Raw genomic sequence first — 23,225 nt, forward strand, 5'->3', positions numbered from 1 at the left:
TTGCGGCGAGCAGGGGCTACTCTTCGTTGCGGTGCGCGGGCTTCTCATTGCGGTGGCTTCTCTTGTTGTGGAGCACGGGCTCTAGGCACGCGGGCTTCAGTAGTTGTGGCACGCGGGCTCAGTAGTTGTGGCTCACGGGCTCTAGAGCGCAGGCTCAGTAGTTGTGGTGCACGGGCTTAGTCGCTCCGCGGCATGTGGGATCTTCCCGGACCAGGGCTCGAACCCGTGTCCCCTGTGTTGGCAGGCGGATTCTTAACCCCTGCGCCACCAGGGAAGTCCTTCCGTGCCTTTTAGTCCAACTCTCCAGCCAGTGCCCGAGAGCGCTGCCCCCAACGCGCGCCCCCTCCGCCTGGCCCTGGGCTCCTCACCACTGAGGAGGGAGGGAGAAGCGGGGGCTGCTCTGTAGCGCGGGGTGGGGGCAGGGAGAAGTTAGCCAGGCGGAGGGCAGGAGGGGAGTTGGGGGGGTCGGGAGAGGATGGGGACCTCCGCTGTTAACCTGGAGCGCGGCAAGCGGCCCCACAGAGCATATCGGCTGGACGAGGCGCGAGGGTGCTGAGCAGGCCGTGCAGAGCATCCCTCCTGCATTGCGAGGCCCTGAGCAGCCCTGCTTTTCTCTCTCCCGGCTCCTCTGTGCCAGCCTCCTCCTGCTGCTCTTTTTACTTAAACTCTTAATTCATCAAAGCGGATCGTCTGCCCCGGTCACCGAGCCTGCAGATTGGCTGTTTATTTTCCATGTCATATTGATCAGGTTTCCCAGCTGAGATGATTCAATTACAAGGTCTCCTGCTGGTGCATCCCACTCGGCAGGATTCGAGCGTCTGCTGCCCCCGAGGGGCCACTGCAGCGTGCCTGCCTGGTCTGGGGCAGCCGTCCGTCCCCACGTCCCTCCCTGGGGGGAAGAAGGTTCTCCTGCCTTCCTGTTCTCTGTTGGACTCCTGGAGCGGCTGCCCTGCCGGCTCTTGGCGCACAATGTCTTGTGTTTTCGGATTGTTCCGCTGCGCGTTCTTTGTTTCTCTCACGCGTGTCAGATTCCTCGCTCCTCTCCAAACATGGCCAAAGTCCAGAAGGCCGAAGAATGCCAGTCCTTGAGAGAACAGCCCCTTCTCCGACTGGTCTTTATTATGAGTGCCCACAGGCGGCTTGCATTGGGTGGAGGTCGTGTAGGTGCTCAGGAATGAAGCCCCATCTCCGTTCCAAGTTCGCTCACTTCCCAGGTGCCTGGGGCAGGTGTCCTCAGACCATGCGGCTCCACCGCTCCTCTGTGTGAGAGCCGGAAGTGGGTGCCCTCTGCCTGTCGTGGTCACTTGGGGGTCGTGTCGTCGTAAATCTGACCATTCAGAGTCCAGGTGGGAGCTGGGCTGGGGCTGTTGCTGGCGGAGCAGCCCGAATGGGTCGGCACACGGGGAGGCGAACAGGTTGGGGGTCCTTCCACTCTCTGGCTGATAGTAACCACCTCTGCAGTCTAAGCCGCAGTTTGAACTTAGGGGGACCCGGAGCTGGAGCCCTGGAGGTGCCTGCAGGCTGAATCGCGGGCAGGGCACGCTCCTCTCAGAGGTTGGAAGTAATACAAGGGCAGTGACATAGGTCAGACCAAACAAACGGTGGGGGGTTGGCTCGTGCAGTTTCCCGGAGAGGTACCGCCAGAGGGGCAGGCCGCAGAGGGAGCCTCCTGTGGGGCGGAGGTGTGCACTCCCTGGTGGGTCGTGCACAGGCCAGCAGTACCTCGATAGAGCCGCCATCACAGGGGGACGCACAGACACAGGAAGGCGCGTGCTCGGAGGGTCGCAGAGCAGCACTCACTCAGCAGTCCCACCTGGTGGCTGGTCTCAGAACCACCCGTGGACCTTTTTACCAGACAGCTGCCCGGCCTCCTCAGAAAAGACCCCGTTCTGGGCCTTCATGGGACTCACGGTCCCTGAGCGCCCTGCCAGGGAGGAAGTGAAGCCAGGCGTGCAGGTGGGGAGCCAGGCTGAGATCTGAGAGGCCCGTGTGACGGGCAACAGCGAGTTCATCTCCGAAGGCCGCTGCCAGCTCTGGCCGAGTGCAGCCTCTCCACAGCGACCCCTCAGCCCCGGCTGTCACCTGGTGGGGGGGGTGCTGGGGCCGTGGCTTGGCCTGGGCCCCACGTTCCCCCCGGGAGGCACCCACGTGGGTTTCACGGTGGCAGCCAGTGTGGGCCCACTGCTGGTGACTCAGGCTCCCACCCAGCTGGGCGGGCCCAGGAGGCCACGAGTTCCACACCGCCGCGGTCACGGCCCTGCCGGAAAGTGGGCAGCACTCACCCACCCCCTCTGCTGCCTCCCCCACTCTGGGGGGGTGCCTTGGCCGGCAGGACCAGCCCCTCTGCACTGCAGGCTGGAGTGGGGGGGTGGGGCGGCGTCAGTAGCTGCAGAGAGAAGAGTGGGCTTCAGCCCTCAGGGCCCCTGCCAGGGCTGCACCTCAGTTTCCTCTCCCGCAGCCGGGGAACACCATCACTTGTGGGGAGTGCTGGATGCAGACGCTACACGTGAAGGTGTTAATTCCATGGCGGTGCTGCTCTTGCCGGGCCCAAAAAGGTGTGTGCGGGGTCCCCAAGCAGGACCGAGCGGCAGGGTCCTGGCCTCCCACACAGACGGGGCACTCCCCGCCCTCCGGCCTCCTCCTGGGGGCTCCCCAGGCCCCTCCTCTGGAGCACCGCCTCCCTTTGCTGATGCTCTTGCTGTGGTTGGCATGTGGCTTGCTTTTTCCCACTTTTCCCTTTTGGCCTCTTGTCATCCTTTCGTCCACTTGTGCCGGTTCTGGACTGTGGGCCTTGGAGAGAAGGGACCTGGGGCCAGTCAGCCTGAGGGACTGGAGCTTGGAGCTCCCAGGTGGGGTTAGGGCGAGGGGACTGGTAGGGACGCAGATGTTCCCAGCACAGCCCCCCGGTGCCAGAGCAAGGAGGCCCCGCATGGGAGCTGTCAGAGGGCTCCCAGGGGAGATGGGGAGGTGACACTCCTGGAGGGCCTGGAAGAGGCTGTGGGGTCTGCCCGTGCCCTCTCCCCTCAGAGGAAGGACGTAGTCCCCGCCAGCAGGGGCTGCTCCCTGGGGGCGCCCGTGTCCCCTGTACTGAGCAGGCCCTCGGCCCGGAAAGTGTGGTTTTTGAGCCCCAGCACTTCAGCTACCCTTTCAGTTCACCAGAAGTGTCTTGTCTCACATCAGACACGTAACTCATTTCCCTCTGGCAACCACTGAGTTTGAGAACGTCCTGTTTTACCATAATCAAAAGAAGTGAAACTGCCCCATGAAATAAAGTGGAACACCCCAGAAACACCTAGGAGAGACCAGGGTCTTTCCTTATAAAGTCAAAAACGGGAGGGCAGCCCCTGCCTGCCCTGGAGGTCCCCCAGAGACTGGTGCATGGTGGAGGGGCCCTGAGCCAGCCCTGCTTCCTCTCTGTGCCCCGTCCCCTCCTGGGCTCCTGGGGTGCAGCTGCCGTGAGGACACTGACTTGCAGGGGTATGCAGCGCCCCCCAGACTCCCCTTGGCCCCAGGCGGGGAGGGGCAGGGATGAAGGCCTGTAGGCTAGGCCTGCCCTACAGTCCTGTGGTCCCCCTGGAGAACCAAGATGCGTGGGGAAAGCAACAGCAGTCATCGGTGTGGGCAGCATGGTGTCGCAGGAGTACCCCTGAGCACACACTTGCACACAGCGGCCCACGGGAGCCTGGCCCAGCTCGGTGAGTGCACACCTGTCTCCCCATTTTAGAGGTGAAAACTGAGGCCCAGTGAAGCTGACAGCCCAAGACCACACAGGTTAGGGTTAGGGTGCCTTCAGGAGCCCCGGGAGCGGTCCTGACAAGTGGGCAAAGACTGCTGCTGGCCACCAGGAAATTGTGTGTGTTCACACCCGCGCACACAAGAAGTGACTTCTGGGCACCACAGTTGGCCCGTGTGGGGCAGGTCTTCCCTCCTGCTCGGCGCTTGTCCCATGGCAGTCTTCATGTTCATTTGGCCTCAGGACCTGCTCGCCTCTCAGAGGTGCCCCTGGGGCGTGCAGACCCTTGGTCCCCGAGAGTCCTTCACGGAGGGGCAGGAGTTCAGTGGGAAAGGGAGGCCGCAGTTCCCTGAGCGAAGGGGCTTCCGTGAGCCTTGGCGTCTCGCTGAACCACAGCACCCCCGTCCGGGCGTGGGCCCCGCAGCCCTGTGAGGGGGGCCCAGACAGTCTGCACAACCCCGTGGGGGTGGGGGACCCTCTCAGGGGCTGCGGAGCCGCCAGCGCAGCCTGACCAGGTGGGCACAGCCAGGGAAGGCTTCCGGCAGGAGGAGCCCCTGGCCCTGGGTTTGCAGGAGCGTGTGGGTTTGGAGCGGGAGCTCGTTCGGCTCCCCGTTTTGCCATTGGCTGCCACATTCAGCATCCCTGGGAAGCCATCGTGGACGCCTGAGCCCTCGCCCTCCTCCCCTGAGGCTCACACTCTCTTCCCTACTTTCATTCCCCAGCTGGTCAGTGAGAAGGTTGGAGGGGCTGAAGGGACCAAGCTGGACGATGACTTCAAAGAGATGGAGAAGGTAACGGGAGAGGGGTGCCTGTCTGATGCTGACAGTGTTACCAGCCCCCATAGGGCCCGGCCCTGGCATCTAGGGGGAGGCGAGGCTTACCGGGAGGGTATAGGCGGGTCGCAGGCCTCCCCCCACCCCAGGGCAGGCAGCGGCGGGGGCACAGCATAGCCAACAGCAAGGAGGCAGGGAGGCGAGGCGGCCCCCAGAAGCAGCGGGCAGTTCTTGCGTGGGCTCTGAGGCGGTTGGGGAACTGGGACCAGGGCAAGGGCTGTCCAGGTGCTCCTGGTTTGGCCTCAGGCGCCCTGATGGTTTCAAAACCCCACACGTGGACTCTCTTTACAGAAGGTGGACGTTACCAGCAAGGCTGTGACAGAAGTGTTGGCCAGAACCATCGAGTATCTGCAGCCCAACCCAGGTAGGGCACCAGCCAGCTGCGAGGGGTCTGACCCCAGCTCCTCGGGTCTCTTGTCAGTCCAGAATCTTCTGGTTACCGGAGCATGAAGAAGCCGTGCGTGGGCCCACAGAACTGAAGTGCCCAGGGGTAGGCGGGTTCAGGCATGGCTGGATCCAGGCAGCCAAAGGATGTCCTCAGGCTCATGCGTTTCCTTTCTGCTTTATCTGTCAACTCTCGCTTCTCATGGCAACCCTAGCCTTAAATTATCCTTAAAGCTAATGGTCCCAACAGAAAAGAGCATCTTTTCCCCCCAATCAACTCTTTGGACCAATTTGAATCAGGTGCCAGGCCCCAGCCACAAGCCTGCCTTTGGAGTATGAGGTGGGGTCTCCGAGGCTGAGAGGGAGGCAGGGACTTTTCCTGGAGGAAAATCCAAATGTTGGTTCCTGTAGTGAAAGGCAGAGGATGCAGGACAGACAGCAAAAGCAGCCGTGTCCACCTGAGGCCTACGCTGGGGACAGACTGGAGCTGGCAGAGGTGCAGGCACGCCCCTCACCTCCCGCCCCCGGTAGAGGTCTGCACTGGGGGCACCTGTACTTGTCCACACCTCTACCTGCCTACCCCGCTTCTCTGGGGGTCTCGAGGAGCTGGCCCCCTCTCCTGCCCACTGCCAGTACTCCTGCGCGAGGACCAGAGCAGAGGGGGGACTTCTCACGTTCGGGAGGTTCTTCTCACGCTCTGGTTCCTCGGGCCGAGGGAGCACTTCAGAAATAAACAAGCACCCAGGCAGAGGGGGGCAGCTGGCGGTCTGGTGGCTCCTTGAGAGACCACACCCACCCGGCCCCACCCTCTTCTAGCCTCGCGGGCCAAGCTGACAATGCTCAACACGGTGTCCAAGATCCGAGGGCAGGTGAAGAACCCTGGCTACCCGCAGTCGGAGGGCCTGCTGGGCGAGTGCATGATCCGCCATGGGAAGGAGCTGGGCGGCGAATCCAACTTCGGTGAGGCCGTGGGGAGGCTGGAGGCGGGGGCGGGCCTGAGAGCTTGGGGCCAGAGTCTCTGTGCTGCCAGCAGGCTGGCACTTCCCCCGTAGCTCGAGGATCTTCTTCTCCAGGGCTGGCTGGTCCCCTGGACGAGGGCTGCCTATAGCATCACGGCCATGCGAAAGCCACCCTCCCGGCCCGTGGCGGACCTGGGTGCCTTCCAAGAGGTGGGAGGGCAGCTCGTGAACACCTGTCACCACCGGCCCCCGTGGCTCCGGGTCAGACTTAAGGGTCCCTTGTTTCGTTCTCTGTTCTGGCGTCCAGGTCCTCGGCCGTGGGGTGTGTCTCGGCCGCGCAGGCCAAGGCCTCCTGTGACGGCTTCCTCCGCCACCCCATCCTCTCCCCAGGCGACGCCCTGCTGGATGCCGGGGAGTCCATGAAGCGCCTGGCTGAGGTGAAGGACTCCCTGGACATAGAGGTGAAGCAGAACTTCATCGATCCCCTCCAGAACCTGTGTGACAAGGACCTGAAGGAGATCCAGGTACGCGGGGCCGCTCCAGGCCCACCCTCGCTCCTACCCGCCCCCCCCCCACCCCCACCCCGCCGCCATACAGCCCAGCTCGGGCCAGGTTTCCCAGCGGGAAGGGCTGCAGGGCATCAGGTGGCCCTCCCCGAGGTCCCAGGCACGCGGTGTGACCCTCGTCCCGGCCCCCAGCACCACCTGAAGAAGCTGGAGGGCCGCCGCCTGGACTTTGATTACAAGAAGAAGCGGCAGGGCAAGATCCCCGATGAGGAGCTGCGCCAGGCCATGGAGAAGTTTGAGGAGTCCAAGGAGGTGGCCGAGACCAGCATGCACAACCTCCTGGAGACCGACGTACGTGTGCGGGCCCTGAGCCCCTCCCCGCGTGCACCCACCACCGTGGCCTGCCGGGCACCGCCCTGGGGGAGCCCCTGAGACAGGAGCCCAGCGGCGGTGCCCACTTCCCAGGGCCAGTGGGCAGGCCCTGTGCCTGTTCAGGGTGTGAAGGGAAGGAAGGGGGAACAGGAGGCCCAGAGGAAGCCACTGGCCCACTGAGGCTCTGGGGTCTCCTCAGGCCCTTCACCCTCCTCTGGCTGCAACTCAAGGGTCAGGCGGGGGCTGGGCCCACGTCTGGAACAATCTGGGAAGGCTCCCTGCAGGAGGCAGCCAGAGATGGGCAGAAGGAGGGCAGCTCTTCAGCCCTGGCTGGTCCCTTGCAGATCGAGCAGGTGAGCCAGCTCTCCGCCCTGGTGGATGCCCAACTGGACTACCACCGGCAGGCCGTGCAGATCCTGGACGAGCTAGCTGACAAGCTCAAGCGAAGGTGGGCCTGGCCCCCCGGCCTTCCCCGCGGGAGCCCCGGCCCACCCTGCTGGCTGGGAGGCCCGGTGGCTGGGTGCTGTGGCTGCCGGGGCCAGCCCTGGGGGACCCGTGGGACGCCCCCGCCCCCGGACAACCCAGCCCCACTGTGACATGTTCCTTCCAGAGCAGCGGGGTTACTTCCTTTTCAGAAAGAATCCCCAGGCTTCATGAGTTGGGGCGGGGGTCCCAGGAGGGAGCAGGACCTCATCACACTCATCCTGGTCCCCAGAGGAGAGGCTTGGGATGTCCTGTGGGGAGAGGGTTTGCCCAGCCCTGCCCCTGGGGAGCCCCTTCCTCTCCTTCCCTGTCTCCGAGGGCCATCTTGCAGTCAGGCAGTGTCCAGGGCCTAAGAAGGGAAGCCCCGGTGGGCGGTGGTTCCCTGGTGAGGGGTGGGTGTCTGTTGGGCACCAGCTCCCCAGCCGCTACTGCCGAAGAGGCTTCTAGGTGCAGTAGGACCAGGCCTGTAGGCAGCCTTGGAGATATGCCTGGGGGCCCCCTTCTCACCGCCTCCCACGTGCATCCCGAGTCCCGGGGCAGCAGCATAAATAGCTGGGGGTGGAGGCGTTGTTCCCTGACCTCGACACGCGAGGGCTCAAGAGGTGGCCCTGCAGCTGCTCACAGGCGTCCTTCCACATGCAGGATGCGGGAAGCCTCTTCGCGCCCCAAGCGGGAGTATAAGCCCAAGCCCCGGGAGCCCTTGGACCTCGGAGAGCCTGAGCAGTCCAACGGGGGCTTCCCCTGCGCCACGGCCCCCAAGATCACAGGTAACGGAGGAGAGGGCACCACTCTGCCCCAGGCCCCTTCGGGGGAGCCCCCAGGCCGCCACCCATCCAACCGCAGGGCCAGTTCTCTGCATGAGGAGCCCCAAGGATGGGCACCAGGCCCCACGCCAGCGTTCTCAGCCCACCTCTGTGCTTTGTCTGCAAGCAGCTTCGTCATCTTTTCGATCTTCCGACAAGCCCACCCGGACCCCCAGCAGCAGGAGCATGCGTGAGTGTCCCCAAGGGGCCCAGGCCCTGCCCCGTGCCCCTGCCTCGGTTTACGATGCCGCCTTCTAATCTGTGCCCCAAGGGTCCATCTCCACCCCTTCTCTGGTAGAAGTAGAGCTGGGCTTCCCTCTGTTCCAAGTGGTACCCTGAGGGCTGTGTGCTTCTGGTCACTGTCACCCTGATGCCACTGGGTGTCCCCAGCTCCTCCCAGGAGCGTTTTGGTGACCACTCACAGAGCCCTTTTCCCTCCCCTTGTCACTTGGCTCCTTCTGATAGCAGTGGGGGCCGCAGAGGAGGGAGCGGCTCTCCTTGGGGGAAAGCAAGGAGCAGTGAGTGGGCAGGACACGGGGGTGGGAGTGGAGGGGAGAGGAGGCGACATCCCCCTGTGCACCCACAGGGGCAGGTGACAGCCTGGACCTTCCCCCGCCCCCAGCGCCCCTGGACCAGCCGAGCTGCAAGGCCCTGTACGACTTTGAGCCTGAGAACGACGGGGAGCTGGGCTTCCACGAGGGCGACATCATCACGCTGACCAACCAGATCGACGAGAACTGGTACGAAGGCATGCTCCACGGCCAGTCCGGCTTCTTCCCCCTCAGCTACGTGGAGGTGCTGGTGCCGCTGCCCCAGTGACCGCGTCTCAGTGATGTGTCGGCCCGCCGCCCCTCCATCCAGATCTCTGCATTCCATGGGCCCCGCAGCTGGGCAGCGCTCACAGCTTGCGGGGTGGCCCGCTCTGGGCCTGACCCGGCCCCAGGGCAGCGGGGCCCCTGTTTACACTAGCGCTCACCCCCGGTGGTGGGGGCTCCCTTCCCCACTCCACGTGGCCGTCTTGGGGGCTGGGCAGTGTTCCTCCTTCCTGCTGCTCACAACTCTGCCCCCCCAGCTCCGCCCACCCCGCCCCAGGAGGCTCACACTAAGGTGCTCTTAGAAACACTAACTCCTCCTGCCCCTCCGGGGACCGGTAACTCCAGGTGGGCCCCCCTTCTCTCTCTCCTCTATCTCTCTCTCTCTCTCTCTCTCCCTCCTCTCTCTCTCTCACACACACACACGTACACACACACACACACACACGTGCGCACGCATACGCATCCTCTCCCACCTCCATCCAGCTCTGCCCGGAGGCCTGCCCTTAACAGGACAGGACTGAACATCGGTGTGATGGGGTGGTCTGGGCGAGACCCCTGGCTGAGACTCGCCACCCTGCTTTTAAATCCCACCCCCCGGACACTACCAGCCCCCTCCAGAGCTCCCTAGGCCCCTGAGTGCCTACAGATGCCACCTTCCTGGAAGGGTTTCACCCCTTTCTTCTGGCTGGGGACTTGGGGAAAGACGAGCCTGGGGTTCTCAGGCGCCAGGGCCCCTAAAGACAGGCCATCTCCCCCCTGCAGGGCACTAAGCCCCAAACACCCGTGCCCACCACCGCATCCCAAGCCAAGCACGTGGAGCGTCTCTCTGGCACAAGCTGCCAGCGTGCACGTGTGTGTACGCGCACACACACACGACCACGGGAGCCCAGCCTCCACTATGTGGAAGGTCAAGCACAAAGGCTTTGTTAAGTGAATGTTCCCAGACCCCTGGCTGCTGGGACCCCTTGGGGAGTCACGGGCACCACCCTGGTGAGCCGGCCACCATACCCTCTTTGGACAGTGGCCCAGGCCATCTCCTCCAGACCAAGGTGGGCAGCTGCCCAGACCAGCAGGGCCCCAGCCCTGCACCCACTTCCCCTCTTGCCTAATCCAAAACTTGGCTAAACAGGGGACCCCGGGCCTGGTTCACATTCCCCTCCTCTGGTGACCCGGTAAAGCCCCCAAGGACACCAGGCCCTCCCTGCTCCTCCGAGAGGCCCCCGGTCACCAGTACCTGGAGGAGACACAGACATCCCAGCCTAGGGCAGATCAAAATGTAATCCTGATTTTTTTTTTAAAGTATTAAATGTCTCTTTCTACAGCCTCTTGCCTGGTTGTGGTGCAGGGCAGGCCCTCCCGAAGGGGTCACCGGTCAGGGTGGGGCCCACATGAGCACCAGCCCACAGCGAGCCCAGGAGGGACAGCTGTCATCTGCCCAGTCGCCAGCACGGCCCCTCCCCATAGCCACTGCTGCAGGAACAGCAACCCCTCCTGCATCCGTGAGACACATGCCTAGGCTGTTTCTCCTTTATTATCTGAGCCCCTGCCCTCACACACCTCAGTCACACAGCAACAAAGCAGCACAAAGGCCCTGGGCCGATTCCCCTCACCCAGAGCCTCGGGGAGCCACATCTGACCAAAGGCCTCCCCGGTCCTTGGAGGCTGGTGCTCTCAGCTCCCCTGCTTGAGGACGCTGTAAACCTGCTCCAGCACATGGCACAGGCCCTGGTCCTTGGGCGTCCTGCTGGCCAGGGAGATCTGAAACAAGGAGGCCTGGTGCCTCAGGGCTGCAGCCTGCCAGGGGGCCCTCCTAACCCAAGCACGCAGCCATGTCCCTAAAGCCACACCTCAAGGCCTGGGGACGTCGTCCTTTGGGGGTGAGGTTCCTCCACACCCTCCAAATCCTGCTCTTACACGCGCCCCCCCCGTGTGCCGAGGCCACCCCACCCCACGCACCTAGCACCGGGCTGGGAGGTGACCAGTGGCAGCTTTAAGCCCTGGTCACTGTTAAGTCTGAACAAAACAAGCAAACGTGTGAAGCTATTTCTCTGCAAAGCGGAGTGGGTAGTGTCTTCTGAGAACGACTCTCAGGCAGGAAATATGCGGAGCCCCTGACGACACGTCCCGTTAACCAACCGTAGGGCCAGCGGGCTAGACAAACCCACTCCCAGCACCAGCCACTCTGCTCGGTTCAGCTTTGCTGCTGCTTAAGATTCAGAACCCCTCCTGCACCTCCGTGGACGGCCCCGGGAGAAGTAGGGCCCAGAGCAGCGTCTCCAGCTGGGATGTCCCAGGGGTCATGAGGTCTACGGGGCTTTTGCATTTTCATCTGCGTTTTGATGGTGATGTCCACCAGCGTCACCACCCCCATGTGATAAAACACAACTTTTCTCTGGCAGCATTCATTTCTGACTGAAGTATTTTTGTCCAGGCCCAGGTAAGAACTCACTTCTCTTCAGGCTGCCCACGGATATATTCTAGAGGGAGAGGGGGCGGGGGGGGGTCCCCGGGGCTCCCGGAGATCTTTATGAAAGAAGGGGTTTTGCACGGGACTCGGCATGAGTCTCACCTTGAGCTTGTCGAGGTAGGTGTGCTCCTGGTTCCAAGCCTCCTGGAACCTGACGAGGTCAGGGGCGCCCTTGTAGAACTCCACCAGCAGCATCTAAGGAACGGGGGACAGGTGAGCCCCAGCGACAGCGCTTCCTGGGCCAGGCACTCGCGACACAGCAGCGAGTGGGACAGACACTGCTGCCACCCCTCGGGGGGCCTCTAGTCTAATGCAGCGCGGCATGTGGACGTTACCCAGGTCCTGGAGAAATTAAGGAGCTTGGCAGGAAGGCCCCCTGGAGGGGGAGACAACTTCCGTAGAAGCAGCAGGCACACTGAATGTGATTCTTTATACCCGCCCCGGCCCTGACAACGGCTCCATGGTTTAGCCTCAGCCAGAGTAGTAACATCAGTGAAGTCACAGGTGTGACAAACTAGCTCCATTTGTTTAAATGCCTGCTTGCTATTCGTCCGAGTAACACCCGAGGTTCTCACGTGTCCCCACTTGGAGAATCACTGGCAGGTGCGGAGGCCCAAGGCGGGAGCATCCCTAGCATGTTCCAGAACAGCCAGGAGGGCGAGGGGGGAGAGGTAGGAGGGGCCGAGGCAAGGATCTGGGACTTAATCCTAAGAGCCCGTGATTTTCAGGAGCGGAAGAGGAGCCTGACTCGGCCCTGATGTGGCTCGTTCAGCCAGCGCTTCCCAAGTCCTACAGTGTCACGTCCATCCAGCTGGGCGCCCTCGGCTCCCACCCGCTCCTCCCAGGGCGCCCACCCCACCCCCACCCACCTCACGCGGCAGTGAACTCACCATCTCATGAAGGACGTCGTTAGTCAGGAAGCCATCCTGGACGTAGGCCATTTCCACGTCCATGGGGATGCCATAGTCACCGGGCCTTTGCTGGCAGAGATACACGCCAGTCACCCCTAGCTACCCCCAACCCGGCCCCCGTCCAAGATGGCAGAGCACAGCAGGAAGTGCCCAGGGCTGGGAGTCAGAGAATTGATACTGCAGGCCTGGCTCCGCACTCGGATCAGATCCAGAGCCGCGCGAGACCTTAAAGGAACCCAGCAATGCGACTAGGGAGGCAGGGTGGCACCCTCCCCACCACACACAGAGGAGCGGCCATGGCTCCGGAATTCCTTTCTAAAGCTGATTTCTGACCCCGAGATGGACTTGGGGAATGAAACCAGACAGGGCTCAGGAAGGAGGCTACCTTGGTGGCAAAAGCAGCACGCTACAGGTAGAGCACCCACCTTTTCAACACCCCTCACGCCCACTGCCTCAGGGCAATGATTATGCTCCCATTTCACAGATGAGAGAAGCAGGCCCCAGCTCCCCCAGATGAGCCCGGAACCAGAGTACTGGCTTCCTACCGCTAACAAGAGCTCCTGACCCCTCCCACACCACCCACAACCACACAGGGCCCCGCCCACGCCTCCCAGCAGCCCCGCCTACCTCAGGGGGCGGCATCACCCAGAAGGGCGAGATCTTGGACTCCGGGCCCGGGTTACCAGAGTAGTAAGGGGCTGGGGGAGGAGAGAGAGAGAGAAGGGGCTGGGCCTGGAGGCTCGGTGGCCCGCTGGGGCCCCACGCCCGCCCCCTCCCGGGGCTCACAGCAGAGCAGGGCGAGGCAGGGCTGGAAGCCGTTGCTGGAGCCCTGCAGCCGCAGCTGGTACTCCATCTGCGCGTCGATGTCCTGCAGCGACGGCAGCGCCGGGCTGTACGGGTGACTATGGTACCAGCCCACCAGGGACAGGCCCCGCAGGAGCAGGCTCTGGTAAATCTGGGGACAGAGACGCGCGGGGCCGGGGGTTCTAGCAGCCCTAGTGCGCTCACGTGCCTGGCACCCATCCAGCCCCACGCGGCCAGCATTTAATGAGCGCCTGCTGTGTACCAGGCCTGAGGACACAGCAGTGACGGAGACACACCCTGCTCCGCCCTCAGCGAGTCCAGTGGGGGGGACAGTCAACAAATAACGTAAAAAAGTTGCTGCTATAGTCCCTGGCGGTCCAGTGGTTAGGACTCCACGCTTTCACTGCCCAGGGCCTGGTGTTCAATCCCTGGTCAGGGAACTACGATCCCGCAAGCCGAGTGGTGTGGCCAAAAAAAAAAAAAAAAAGATGCTCCTCACATAAATCTAAGTTAAAAGGTTATTTTGCTCACTGCTGTATCCCCAGCTCAAGGAACAATTCCCGGCACATAGTAGGCGCTCAATCAATAGTTAAATAAAGAGATAGGGTAAAGAGAAAGGAAGAAATGGGCGGAGAAACGTGCGCGCTCCGAATCCACACCCATTCTGTGCCCTGTGACAAGGTTGAGTGTGGAGCACAGGCGCGTACTAAGCACCCTATGAAAACATTAAGGACGGCAGCTAATACTTATCGGGCCTTCACCAGGTGCCAGACAGGCTCAGAGGGGAAGGGGCCGGTGTCGGCGTCTGTACAGAAGGAAGTATGACGGTGGGGGTCACAGGTGAGGGGACCGGAAGTCACACACACCCATTTGCACCCTTGCTGAGCGGCGACACGGTGCTAGGCGCCAAGAGGCGGTAGCCAGGACAGCTGTGTCCGCGCCAGCCCTCCCCAGAACGCCGAGTCGCCCTGCGCCCCCTCACCTCCTCTTCCATGGTGGCCGCGGTATCCGCGTCCCCCAGCCGGCTCCGACAGGGGAAGGCTCTCAGCACCGTCAGCGCTGCGCGGAGGCGGGAGAAGGCGTGGACATCGACCCCAGCCCCAAACACCCCCCTGCCCACAGGCCCCAAATACCCACTCTGACTGTTGATGTCCCAGCGGCCGCCCAGGTACCCCACGACCTGGCTGCGGGTCAGGTGGCTGTGGAAGTCCTGAGGAGGGGAGGGACATTGGAAGACCCGCTCAGACTGCGCCCCGCCGCCCAAGGCCGTCCTGGGGGCCAGGGCCCTTGCGTTGTGACGGGGTCAGCCCACCCACCTCCTGCTTCATTCAGACATTGAGTGCCTACTGTTTACCGGTAGTGAACAGAGCAGACAAGGTCTCTGCTCTCATGGAGCCGACCTTCCAGGGATCCTCTGGCCGGGGTGGGGGTGGGGGTGGGGACGGACACCCCCTGCCCAGGCCTGAGAGCCCCTGACCCCTAAGGGGCAAGGTAGGAGCTGGGCACACACCAGCAGGAACAGCACGTTGCTAGAGATGGCCACGTTGAACGGCTGGAACTTGTTGATAGCTGCGAAGGATGTTACTTCCACCAGGGTGTGCGGGTTCCTGAAGGAGCCAGGAGGGTTCCACAGCCTCAGGAACCCCCAGGCGCTTCCCTCACCCCCCACGCTGGCTTCCCAGCCGCCCACAGCCAGCTCGGACCTGAGGCCTTGTCTCCACCCTACCCCTGCCTTTGCTCCCCACACGCCGGCAAGAGCTCACACCGATGGCGGTGAGGGTCCCGGCAGGCACGGGGTGTATCTGACCTGGCAGAGTCTCGACTACCCAGCATGCAGTAGCGCACAGGCACCCGGATCTTGTTTTCCACCCGTTTCCCTGGGGGCGTGGCCTCTGCGGGGTTGGGGGGTAAGGGGAAAAAAAAAAAAAAAAAAGGCAGCGTCAGTTCCTTCCCCAGCCAGGAACTGGAAAATGAAGACCAGGCAGCCCAAGAAAGAAAAAAAAAAAAAAAAAAAAACACTCCAGGGGCAGCCTTAAAAATCAGGCAAGTGGACTGGGAAATCAGGCGGCAGGTTAACAAATCAGACAGAAGAGATTTAAAAAATCAGATGGGGGCTTCCCTGGTGGCGCAGTGGTTGAGAGTCTGCCTACCAGTGCAGGGAACACGGGTCCGAGCCCTGGTCTGGGAGGATCCCACATGCCGCGGAGCAACTGGGCCCGTGGGCCACAATTACTGAGCCTGCGCATCTGGAGCCTGTGCTTCCGCAGCAAGAGAGGCCGCGATAGTGAGGGGCCCGCGCACCGCGATGAAGAGTGGCCCCCGCTTGCCACAACTAGAGAAAGCCCTCGCACAGAAACGAAGACCCAACACAGCCATAAGTAAATAAATAAATAAATTTTAAAAAGAAAAAAATAAATCAGATGAAGGGCTCAGGAAATCCCGTGAGGACCAGGCAGCGGGGCAAAGAAATCAGGCGGCAGGGCTAGAAATCAGGCAACAGGGCAAAGAAATCCTACTGGCGTGCAAGGAAATCAGGCGGCATGGTGAAGAAATCCGGCAGCAGATAAAGAAGTTGGGCAGTGGGACCAAGAAATGTAGTATTAGAGCTTAAAGAAGTCAGGCAGTGAGAGTGAAATTAGGCAGCGGGGGCTGGGAAGTCAGCCAGGCATCTTGGGGGCTCTAAGGAAAAGAAAGGCCAGACTTGCCCCCAGCCTCCTCCCCCACCTGAGTTCTGTCGGCCTCCTGCCCTTCCTCCTCCCCTCCTCCCCCCACCTCTCACCAGGATGGACAGGCTCCGAGGGGCCCTTCACCGGTGGTCTCCGACTCTTGTCCTCCGCTGAGGCTCCTGTCAGAACCTCCTCCTCCTCTTCCTCCATCATCAGCTCCTCCTCCTCTCCTTCGCTGGCCGGGCTCTGGCGGGGTCGGGGTTGGGGGGACAGCGACGGGACTTTCAGCTGGCTGCTCCCTACCCTCCCCGCAAGTTCCACAGAGACCTCTGGCTGGCCTGAGGCTCCGGTTCCTGTCGTTGCCCCAGGTGCCCACTAGAGAGAGGGAGTGAGCAGAAACAATCTAGGCTGTGGACTAGCCTCGAAGGTTCGAATCCCGCCTCTGCCTATTACAGACAGACTTTGGGCTCTAGTCTCCTCATCTGTAAAACGGCACAATGACCTCCAGCCCCACAGGGATGGCGTAAGTGTGAAATGAGAATGCGTGCAAAGCATTTAGCATATGCCCTGTTGCTCCATTCATCCAGCAAGCAAGCCAGCACTTTGCATGGATTATTTTACCAGATTCTCTCAATAACCTCTCCCCCTGCTCTCTCCTCAAGACCCCTTGCCGAGGTGACCTCTCTGTGTCCAAACCCAACGGTCACATCTCAGTCTCTGTCCCCCACCCCCCTCTCGGCAGCATCTGCCCGGGTCAGTTCCTCTCCTCCCGGAAACTCCCCAGGGACACCCCCACTCACCTGGCTTCCCTCCCACCTCTCCTGGACCCCCTTATTCTCCCCCATCTCACTCGCTGGCCCAGGGCTGGGTCCTCGGGCCTCTTTCCTTCCCCACCCACATCCCTCCTGGGTGGCCTCAAACCCCATCTACCCCCTGAACAACTGCCCACAGTCCTGACTCCAGCCTGGGGCTCTCCTGAGCTCCTGACTCGGGGTCCAGCTGCTCCTTGACATCTCCTCGCGGGGGGTTCACACTCAACATGGCCACCCTGCCCCTGACCATCCCCCCAAACCTGCTCCTCCCCACATCTCTGATGAGGGCAATCCTGTCCACCCGCTTGCTCAGAACAAAACATCTCCTAACACCAACATCAGATCCATCAGCACATCCCATCAGATCCACTTTCAGAATTAACCAGAACTTGCCCACTTCCTCCCCCCTCAATGGCTGGCCTGGTCCACTCCATCATCAGCCACCTGGATCCGTACAATCACCTGCACCCCGATTCCCCGGCTCCTACTCTCGCGCCCCGGCCCCGGTCTGTCCTCCCTACACCCTACAGCAGCCACCAGAGGGTGGCCGTGAGCACCTGAGTCAGGTCCCGTCCCCTCCTCTGCCCACAGCCCTCCAGGGCTCCCACCTCCCTCAGGGTAAAAGCCCAAGTCCACCCCGCAGCCCATGAGGTCCTGCACGACTTGCCCCTGTCCTCCCCCCGGCCCTGGTCCTCACCTCCTCCCTCTCTACCCTTTGCTCACTCTGCTCCAGACACACTGGAGCCTCACTGCTCCTCAAAAACACCAGCCACAGTCCAGCCTCAGGGCCTTTGCATGTGCTGTTTTCCAGAAGGCCTTATGGCTCCCTCACTCCCCTCCTTCAGTTCACTGATCAAATGTCACCTTCTCAGTGAGGCCTTCCCTGACCACCCTAACCCTCCCACCACTCCCATTCCCTGCCCCTGCTTACTTCCGCCAATATACAGTAAGATGGACTTATTTGTTTCTCTCTCCATGAAGGCAGAGATTTTTTCTCATTTTGGTCTCTGTTTTATCCCCAGCACCTAGAAGAGGGCCTGGCACACAGGTGGCATTTACTAAATACTTGCTGAATGAATAGCCCTATGGCATGGTGTGAAAGTTAGTTTTAAAGGTCAACTTGGCTAGGATATAGTACCCAGTTATTTAATCAAACACTAGTCGAGGTGTTGCTTTGAAGGCATTGGGTAGATGTGGTTCACATCTACAATAAGTTGACTTTCAATAAAGATTACCCTTGATAATGTCAGTGGGCCTCATCCAATCAGTTGAAAGGCCTTAAGAGCAAAAACTAAGGTTTCCTGGAAAACAAGGAATTCTGCCTCAAGACTGCAGCATCAACTCTTGCCTGAGTTTCCAGCCTGCCAGTGGCCCTAAAGATATCAGATTTGCCAGCCAGGTGTGTGTGTGTAATACACCTGGGCTGGGTACCATTATCATCTCTATTTTACATATGAAAAAGACTAGGAACCCAGAGAGGGTCCTTGGCCAAGTTCAACCCAGCTGGTGAACATTCAAAGAATATCTATTACTATCATGGCATTCAAGACCCTCCCAGATCTGGTCCCTGCCGATGTCTCCAGCCCCTTCAGCTACCAAGGCAGCTGAATGTCCAGCTGCATCAGCTAATAATGGTTCCCTAAGCAGCATGTGTTGCTTCATGCCTACAAGGCTTTGCATATGCCATTCCTTCCTCTGGAAAACTCTTCCATTCACCTTTCTCTGACCAACTCCTGTTCATCCTTCAAGGCCCCAGCTCCAACATCCTCTCTCTGGGTACTCCTTATCCAACAGTGAGTCAGGGAGGCTGAAGGACGCACCTCATCGGCGGCAGCTGTAGGTATATGGAGCTGGTTTCGCCGGAGCCAGGCAGCCTTGTACTTGTCCAGTTTCTGGCCCTTGTACTTGACAGAGGCCCAGCCACAGCCAGACTTCTTGGCCGGGTTCACCAGCTTCTTGCAATGGGTGGCCCAGGCGCTGGGTGAGTTGAACACCTGGCCCGTTTCCTGCCACACAATCCTCCCATCGGGCTGCAGGTCTCCCACGAACTTCTTCCCCTGCAATGACAGTGGGCTGGCTGGGCCCAGGAGCTGGTACCCATCAAGATCCCTCCTCTGAGAAGTCCTCCCTGACCCCACGCTGCTTCCCAGGGTTTGGTAACCACTTCCTGCTTCCTTCCAGGAAGGCTTCCAGCTTAGGTACCATCCCGATCAGCCTGGATTGGAACTGTCCAGTTATATGACTGTCCCCCCTCCCTTCACCGGACTGTGAGCCCCAAAGGGCAGGAGCAGGGTCTGTCTTGATCCTCTGCTGTGTCCCTAACACCCAACACAGCCTGGCACACAGCAGGTGTTCAATTCACAAGTTGCTCCCACTCACAAAGAGCACAACAACAACAATAATAGTAATAATTGCAAACACTTATAAAGCACTTACTGTGTAGCAGGCATACTGCCGAGCACTTTATTCATTGAATCCTCACGCAACCCCATGGGAGGAAAGAAAATCCCATTCTACAGATGGGAAAACTGGGAAACGGAGAGGTTGAGTGAGGTCACACAGTCAGGAAGGCACTAGTGTCCTCTCTGAGCCTAAGTTTCTCCTTTGTGGAGTGGAGTGTTTCGTGAACAATGCTCTCCCGCCCAGAAGGGCTCGTGCTGGCTCAGGATGCTCCGTACCTCAGTTTCCCCTCCCCACACCGGGGCTCGGCCTGAGGCAAGAAAGCACACTGGACTCCGGTCTCCCCTTTTGCACCAGCTAGGATGGGATGCGGCTAGGGGGCGCTCACCAGATAGTAGATGGACAGCACCCCGGCGCCGGGCTCCAGCAGCGCGTCTTTCAGGAGCACCCGCAGCGTGACCGCGCGCCTGGTGAGCGCGCCCCCCGGCCCGCCGCAGCTCCCTGGCCCGGCCCCGCCGCCACCGCCGCCGCCTCCGCCGCCGCTGCGCGCGCCACCCGATGCCCCCGGCCGCTCAGAGTCCTCGGCCTCCGCCTCGTCCTCGTCCTCATCCGGCGCCTCCTCGCCCGCGCCGCCCGCGGGGGACAGCGGCTCCGGAGCTGCGGGCAGCGACAGGCTGCAGCGGGGCCGCGCAGCCCGAGCTGGTCCAGCCACCCCGCCCAACGCCTTGCCGGCCCCCCGCCAGGCCCGCCGTACCTGCCATGGCCGCTCAGCCCCACGCCCAGCGCGCCTCTGGTTCTTTCTTCCCTGCACGTGACGCGGCTTCGTCCCGAGGGGGGAGCGCCCCAGCCATTGGCCGCCGCGGGTGGGCGGGTCAGCAGGAGCGAGTGGGGAAAGTCAGGCCTCCGGCCTGCACACGCTGGAGAGGGAGGTGGCGGCTCAGCCCTGCGAGACCATTCGGAAAACTGAGGCCTGAGGCCACCTTCCATGGGAGGAGGGTGGTAGCCGAGAGCTCAGGGTACCACTGGGGAAACTGAGGCCGGGGACTTACGCTTTCGGAGAACCAATGACTCCACCATCGCCTACAGGATTGAGGCCTGGGGCTGGGGGATAAGGGGGGCTCAGCCCACTACGACGAGCGAGGAAATTGAGGTCCGCGGCCACTCCTACTGAGGGACACACAGGCCTCGGCTCTTGGGACCGGGGAGACACTGAGGCCCGGGAGAATGAGCCACACTGCCCTGGGGCTACGGGCTAGAATGGGGAAGCAGCCCCGCGCCGCGACTGTACAGCGCCCACGCCGGGCGGCAGTCTCTAAAGGGTTAACTTCCACCCTCCCCGGCGGCCCTCGACTGATTCCATGATTGGATCACAGCAGAGCCAGCCAACCAATTATAACTGGGTCATTTCATCTTCAGCCAATAGACGGTAGAGGCTGGATTCCTTCCAGCCAATCAGTGTTAAACTGCTCCTCCTCTAGCAGTCAGCAAGAGACTCCGGCCTCACGCATCCAATCAGTTGTAGGGCCTTGTCCTCAGCCAGCCAATCAGCTCGCGGGTCAAACCTGGCTCGCGGCCTCCGCCTCCCACCCAACCCTAGCGCTTCGTGCATGTGGGCGGAGCCCGGCTAGAAGTGCGCCGCGCAGCTGCAGCCCTTTTTTTGTCGGTGGCCACTGTCCCGGGACCTCTGCTCCGAGGCGCAGGGCCACCTCCCAGCGCTGGGACTCACCAGCCCCTCGCAGGGCTTAAAACCAGGGGTGGGGGCTCCGTCAAGCTGCAGGGCACCTTTGGCTGGGCTCAGCCGCAGATGGGTGTACCCGACCCCGGTCTGGAAGAGGGGACAGTATGTTAGGGGCGGGGGTGTCCAGCCAGGATGATCTGGAATCAGACTGGACCTGGCTCCAAATCCTGCTCCACCACTTCCCAGCTCTGTGACTTTGGCCAAGTGTCTCCACCTCCCTGTTTCCTCCTGGGGATAATAATTCCTACTTCAGAGTTGTTAAAGACCAGGGCTTGACAAAGCGTAAGAGCTAGGGAATGTGAATGATTATTATTACTCATGATGAAATAAAATTTGTATTTTAAGGCAGGACAAGAAAAAGTAAACAAAATTCTCTGTTTGTTTGGACCTCCTTCCTCCCTCTCTCCCTAATCTGCATTACACATTAACCAGCCATCCTCAAACATGGGAAGATGGGAATGCCTACTCAACAGTAAATGTAACTTCTTAAAAGAATAGTGTTCTTTCCCAGCTCTGTAGGGGATCAGGATGATTTGCTCCTCCCTTTTTACGGGCTTACCTGGACTATCTATCCTTGGTGAACTTTATGTAAAATATCAGTATGTCATTTTGATGTATGATCCTTTGTCTCAAGGCGGTCCAGTGGTTAAGACTCCATGCTTCCACTGCAGGGAGGGCGCGTTCGCTCCCGTTGGGGAACTAAAGATCCCGCATGCCCCGTGGTGCAGCGTAAATAAATAAATAAATATATAAAATGTATATGACTGTGCCTTCAGCTTCTAACAGGCAGAACAGCTCTCAGTGCTTTCTGAGAATCTGCTTCCTCTGTTATAATCCTCAGTTTGGCTCAAATAAAATTCCCTTTTTTCTTCTTCTTAACTTGATAGTTAAATTTCATTGACACTCACTTTGTGTCCAGTCCAAACCTCCTTTTGGAGTCATCTCACCACCCACCCAGGGTCTAGCCATCAACTAGGCATCCCCCAGCCCCTTAGACTCAGCGGAGCTCAAACTGGCCCGTTTATTCCCCCATTCCCTCGCCTACTTTCTCTTTGGCTCTCTTACAAAACCCAGGGCTGGATCTCGAGCCTCTCCCATCTGGATCATTTCCTAGGGACTCAGGCCTCCATACTCACCTACACCCTGTCCATCTCACCCTGGCTGGCCCCAGAGGGATCTTTATAAAATACAACTATGACCACCTCCCTCCCCATTGCCTTTGATAAATAAAATTAAAACTAACTGCTGTGTGGACTTCCCTGGTGGTGCAGTGGTTAAGAATCCGCCTGCCAGGGCTTCCCTGGTGGCGCAGTGGTTGAGAATCTGCCTGCTAATGCAGGGGACACGGGTTCGAGCCCTGGTCTGGGAAGATCCCACATGCCGCGGAGCAACTAGGCCCGTGCGCCACGACTACTGAGCCTGCGCTCTGGAGCCCACGAGGCATAACTACTGAGCCTACGCTCCTAGAGCCCGCGCTCTGAAACAAGAGAAGCCACCTCAATGAGAAGCCCGGGCACAGAAAGGAAGGGTAGCCCCCGCTCGCCGCAACTAGAGAAAGCCCGCGCGCAGCAACAAAGGCCCAACGCAGCCAAAAATAAATAAATAAAATAAATAAATTTATTAAAAAAGAAAAAACTAACTGCTGTGACCTTATTAACCATTAACCATTTACAGCACCCCTATATGGCAGATAGTATAATCAACATTACCAGACAGTTCAGGAGATGAAGAGGTTGCCCAGACTACACAGTTCTTGAGCAGATTCCAAAGGCTATTCTTTGCTATGCGTATAAAGTCCAGGCAGCCCTATAACTACTAAGGAAATTGAATTTGTAATTTTAAAAGTCCCCAAAAAGGAACTAGGTATCTTCAAGATTCTTACATTGTTTAGCTACACGTTCATTTCTGTAGCAGACCTGACAAGTATTTGAGGTCAAAACACTATGTGTTTAAAAAAAATGTTTTTTACCATGCTAATAAAAGTATTCATTTGCTTGGGGGAAAAAAAAGTCCCAAAAAAAGAAATCTCCAGGCCCAGATGGAGAATTCTATGAAGGTTCAAAGAAGAATTAATACCATTTTACATATTCTCTTCCAGAAAGTTGAAGAGGGAATATTTCCCAATTCATTTTTTTTTTAAGATTTTTTTTGATGTGGACTATTTTTAAAGTCTTTATTGAATTTGTTACAATATTGCTTCTGTCTTATGTTTTGGTTTTTTGGCCACGAGGCATATGGGATCTTATCTCCCTGACCAAGGATAGAACCTGCATCCCCTGCATTAGAAGGCAAAGTCTTAACCACTGGACCACCGGGGAAGTGCCCCCAAGTCATTTTATGAAGCTAGCATCTCCCTGACACCAAAACCAGATAAGGAGAGTACAAAGAAAGAAAACTACAGGATATACCTCATGAATCCAAACACAAAAATCCTTACCAAAATATTAATAAATAGAATTCAGCAATATATAAAAAGAATTATATACATCATGACCAAGTGAAGTTTATTCCACGGGTGCAAGGCTGGTTCAGTATGCCA

At 59.7% G+C, this 23,225-nt stretch overlaps 2 protein-coding genes across 5 annotated transcripts in view; one reads left to right on the forward strand and one right to left on the reverse strand.

Moving 5' to 3' along the window:
- SH3GL1 (SH3 domain containing GRB2 like 1, endophilin A2) overlaps positions 1-10,209 on the forward strand; it is a 33,159-nt gene extending 22,950 nt beyond the window's left edge. The window contains exons 2-10 of one of the 2 annotated variants that reach the window (XM_068537242.1): positions 4,456-4,524; positions 4,858-4,930; positions 5,767-5,910; positions 6,300-6,433; positions 6,608-6,766; positions 7,132-7,235; positions 7,913-8,037; positions 8,204-8,263; positions 8,660-10,209. In XM_068537242.1, the coding sequence (XP_068393343.1) occupies positions 4,456-4,524; positions 4,858-4,930; positions 5,767-5,910; positions 6,300-6,433; positions 6,608-6,766; positions 7,132-7,235; positions 7,913-8,037; positions 8,204-8,263; positions 8,660-8,892 (1,101 nt within the window). In that variant the 3' untranslated portion in view covers positions 8,893-10,209. The remainder of the gene's footprint in view (positions 1-4,455; positions 4,525-4,857; positions 4,931-5,766; positions 5,911-6,299; positions 6,434-6,607; positions 6,767-7,131; positions 7,236-7,912; positions 8,038-8,203; positions 8,264-8,659) is intronic. The other variant, XM_068537243.1, reaches the window with a different exon arrangement.
- A 191-nt stretch (positions 10,210-10,400) lies between these two features.
- On the reverse strand, positions 10,401-19,769 carry MPND (MPN domain containing). Of its 3 annotated transcripts, XM_068537240.1 has the most exons (13): positions 19,703-19,769; positions 19,337-19,605; positions 18,369-18,605; positions 15,850-15,982; positions 14,878-14,962; positions 14,581-14,677; positions 14,208-14,280; positions 14,053-14,129; positions 13,053-13,221; positions 12,894-12,964; positions 12,246-12,335; positions 11,458-11,550; positions 10,401-10,646 (listed from the first exon to the last, which is right to left on the reverse strand). In XM_068537240.1, the coding sequence occupies exons 1-13, from the start codon at positions 19,707-19,709 to the stop codon at positions 10,560-10,562; spliced, it is 1,488 nt and encodes a 495-aa protein (XP_068393341.1). In that variant the 5' UTR covers positions 19,710-19,769; the 3' UTR covers positions 10,401-10,559. The 3 variants fall into 3 exon arrangements, with proteins under 3 accessions (XP_068393341.1, XP_068393340.1, XP_068393342.1); XM_068537239.1 differs by having other exon boundaries at positions 14,053-14,280; XM_068537241.1 differs by lacking the exons at positions 13,053-13,221; positions 14,053-14,129.
- Between the last annotated feature and the right edge of the window lie 3,456 nt (positions 19,770-23,225).

The sequence above is a fragment of the Eschrichtius robustus genome, chromosome 2 (genome assembly GCF_028021215.1).
Source record: "Eschrichtius robustus isolate mEscRob2 chromosome 2, mEscRob2.pri, whole genome shotgun sequence".
Taxonomy (NCBI): domain Eukaryota; kingdom Metazoa; phylum Chordata; class Mammalia; order Artiodactyla; family Eschrichtiidae; genus Eschrichtius; species Eschrichtius robustus.